The 3,687-nt window shown below is 57.7% G+C and overlaps 1 protein-coding gene across 1 annotated transcript in view; it reads right to left on the bottom strand.

Annotated features, from left to right (window-relative positions):
* The window catches only part of LCN15 (lipocalin 15), an 8,140-nt gene extending 6,962 nt beyond the window's left edge, over nucleotides 1–1,178 (bottom strand). Inside the window, exons 1-4 of the mRNA XM_017893013.1 lie at nucleotides 1,064–1,178; nucleotides 539–678; nucleotides 382–452; nucleotides 27–137 (exon numbers count right to left, since the gene is read on the bottom strand). Of these exons, the coding sequence (XP_017748502.1) occupies nucleotides 27–137; nucleotides 382–452; nucleotides 539–678; nucleotides 1,064–1,159 (418 nt within the window). The 5' untranslated portion in view covers nucleotides 1,160–1,178. The remainder of the gene's footprint in view (nucleotides 1–26; nucleotides 138–381; nucleotides 453–538; nucleotides 679–1,063) is intronic.
* Between the last annotated feature and the right edge of the window lie 2,509 nt (nucleotides 1,179–3,687).

Genomic DNA, 3,687 nt, shown 5'->3' with positions numbered 1-3,687 from the left:
TGGGGGGAGGTGGGACAGGCACTCACTGTAGAGCTGGACCATGGTGCTGAGGGCCCCCTCCAGCTCCTTGTAGATGTAAAGGACTGCGAAGGAGCTGTAGTCTGTGTCCACGATGCGCACGTCCAGGTAGCCCAAGGCTGCGGAGAGGCAGGCAGCCGATCAGGCTGGAGAAGTGGATGGGGCCGGGCACCGACCCCACCCATGCCTGCCCCTGCTGCTGGGCTGTGAGCATGTTCCCCGAGGACAGAGGAGGGACGGGGAGGGGCGGGCAGGGGCTGGAGACTGGGATGGACAGCTGGAGCCCTGGTGGAAAGTCAGCCCCACATCACCCCCAGAGAAGCGGCGTCCAGCACCCCTGAAGGCGGATGAAGCAGGACCTACCTGGGACTCTGAAGTGTCCCTTGGAGCCCACCTTCAGGTACTCGGCATCCACCTGGTTACAGCCGTCCGCCCTGGGGGTGCACAGCTGGCTAACTCATGGCCCCCAGCTACCTCGGCCCCCCAGCCCAGCCCAGGCAGCCCAACCCAAGTAACTCACCCCGGGAACTCCATGTGGACGTGGAGGCCGCCCTCCTCTGTGGGCCTGACGGCCCTGGTGGACATAGACAGGTGGTCTTTCTTGCCCAGGAAGACCTTGCAGTCAGATGCCATGGAGACCACGTACCAGAGGCCTGAGAACTGCCAGGGACTTAGTCACCGCAGGCCAGGACAGCCGGCAGCAGGGCCCTCCTTGCCCAAGGACCCAGGGGACAACCCAGAAGTGACACCACGGCAAGGGGCCTCAGAGTGGCCATCTCTCGGGTGCGAGCTGAGCCCAGGTGGACAGGAACTCATCTCGGGCAGGTCACAGTGCAGCTGTGAGCCTCAGTTCCCCAGCTGTGAAGTGGGTGCAGTAATGATCCATTCATGGGTTGGTTTAGGATTAAGCGCAGAGCAGGTCTATAGCACGTGCCTGGCCGAGCACAGAGCAAGCACCCCAGGAAAGGCAGTTGTCACAATTATCACGTTGTCTCTGGCAGGGGCCAGCTCCCACCCACCACAGGACAGCAGAGGCCCCTGGTACCTTTTCAGCATTGAAGTCAGGCTGCAGCAGAACCTCAGCCTGTGCCGTGGGCGCCCAGAGAAGGGTCAGGATTGCACCGAGCAGGAACAACGTCATCCCCTCACCTGCCTTCCAGCCCGTGGTGCTGAGTCCCCAAGCCCCAGGGGGCCAGCTTTATAGCCCAGGCCACCACCTGGGTGCACCTGCTCCTGGGTGGAGCAGATGGAAGCGGAAGGCACTTTGGCTCTGAGACTCCAGCTCTCTTGTCCATTGTTTCGCACAATCACTCTGGTGTCCCCCATCCTCGGGGGGCATTTCCTGGAGGGCTCCAGACAGCCAGGCTCTGGCCTGACGTACCCGGGCTGAGGATTTGTCCCCTAGGCCTGCCAGACATGTCACCAATCACGGGGTCACTGCCAAGCCACAGCAGAGACTTGTCCTGGCTTACCTGCACTCATGCCCAAGCCCCTCTGTCCACACCCTGTCTGGCTCAGCTGAGCCAGGGCCCTTGGGGGTGCAGCTGCAGGCAGCTGGGCTGGGGTTGCTCTGGCTAGGCCCCTCTCCTGGGGTCTGGCCACCCAGAAAGCCCCCTTCTCTCACCCCCAACATGTGGGTAGGGTCACACTGACAGAATGTCCAGGGCAGAGCTTGTGCCCCCACACTGTGAGAGAGGCCTGGGCACCCCTCACTCCAGACCCCCACCACCCCCGATGCAGCCCCCAGCTGGGCTTCCAGCAAGCAGGCTAGGGACCAGATGGGACCAGATGGGGCTGGGCCAGCCCCGGGGAGGATTATGGCATTGGATACCACCTTATCACTGGTTGTGTAAGCATGCGGGGGGCAATGACGCCAGGAAGGCGCCGCAGGCTGGCAGAGGCCGGAACCTCCCAAGTGACCTCTCTGTGTTCCCACAGAGCACCCAGGGACACTGGGCAAGGAGCAGAAGGTGGCCTCAGAGCACACCACCCAGAAACCTCTGGTCAGGGTTGGAGGTCCTGCCAGGGAGGCCAGCACTGCCAGTCCTCTGGAGAGAGTGAGAGTGAGGCAGGAGAAGAGGACCTGGAGACAGCAGGGAGCCTAAGGATATCCTGGAACCAAATCAAATGGAAACACCAACGATGATGGGAACGTGAATGACTTTGTACCTTCACTCCATCCTCTCCATTCACATAGGGTTTACATAGGGTTTAGACAGGACCCACACCAAGTACATGACTGGTTTTTTTTTTTTTTTTTTGAGACAGAGTTTCATTGTTGTCGCCCAGGCTGGAGTGCAGTGGCGCGATCTTGGCTCTCTGCAGCCTCTGCCTCCCAGGTTTAAGCGATTTGCCTGCCTCAGCCTCCTGACTATCTGGGATTACAGGCACCCACCACCACACCTGGCTAATTTTGTATTTTTAGTAGAGACGGGGTTTCTCCATGTTAGCCAGGCTGGTCCTGAACTCCCCATCTCAGGTGATCCACCCGCCTCAGCCTCCCAAAGTGCTGGGATTATAGGCATGAGATGCCGTGCTCAGCCGAGAAAATTACTTTGACTTCATCCTCTTCATTTACATAGGGCATCACCAAGTAACCAATGGTAAACCTCTAGAGGATATTGAAACCCCAGAACATTCTGTAACTGGGGCCCTTGAGCTGCTTGCTCTGCCTGCTCCCACCCTGTGGAGGGTGCTTTCATTTTCAATAAATCTCTGCTTTTGTCGCTTCATTCTTTCCTTGCTTTGTTTGTGTGTTTTGTACAATTCTTTGTTCAAAATGCCAAGAACCCGGACACCCTCCACTGGTGACATAAGGGGGCAGGGTCAGAGAAAGAGCCTCGGCCCCCAGCATCGGGGAAGGGAAGGAGCTGAGAGCTTCTGCTTGCGGCCTCCACTGGGCTTCAGGGGGTTCTAGTTCCCAGCCACGCCCCTGCCAAGTTCACCTGCGTCAGCAGTTAGAATGCAGCAGGAAAACATTTACAAAACACACCTGATAGGAGACTGAAATCCAGCATCCATGAGGAACTCCCAAGACCCAGTAAAAAGAAAACAAGCCACTCCATTAAAAATAAAAGAGGCCGGGAGCGGTGGCTCATGCCTGTAATCCTTGCAATTTGGGAGGCCGAGGCACGTGGATCACCTGAGGTCAGGAGTTCGAGACCAGCCTGGCCAACATGGTGAAACCCTGTCTCTAAAAATACAAGAATTAGCTGGCCGTGGTGGCGGGTGCCTGTAGTCCCAGCTACTCGGGAGGCTGAGGCAGGAGACTTGCTTGAACTTGAAGCGGGGTAGGTGGGGGGGAGGTTGCAGTGAGCCGAGCTGGCACCATTGCCCTCCAACCTGGGCAAAAGAGCAAAACTCCGTCTCAAAATAAATAAATAAAAATAAAAAGACAGGCAAGAGATCTGAAAAGATACTTCACCAAAGAAAACATCCAGACGGGAGGTGAGAATACGCTGAGCATCAGTCGGTGGGAAGATGCAGCCTGGAAACTTTTGGAAACCGCTCTGCACACCTCGGAGACCGTGGAAGGCGTTCCACAGAAACACGCGCAATCCCTAGAGCCTGTGAGGGCCGGGAGTCAGCGGAACTCTCATCCTCTGTGGGATGCACAAGACAGGACCACACTGGAAAACTTCCTGGCAGAGTCTCACACAGTGAAACGTT

The sequence above is a fragment of the Rhinopithecus bieti genome, unplaced genomic scaffold (genome assembly GCF_001698545.2).
Source record: "Rhinopithecus bieti isolate Rb0 unplaced genomic scaffold, ASM169854v2 scaffold_23276, whole genome shotgun sequence".
Classification (NCBI taxonomy): domain Eukaryota; kingdom Metazoa; phylum Chordata; class Mammalia; order Primates; family Cercopithecidae; genus Rhinopithecus; species Rhinopithecus bieti.
Note: the sequence above shows the minus strand (reverse complement) of the source record. Positions and strands in the feature narration are given on the sequence as shown.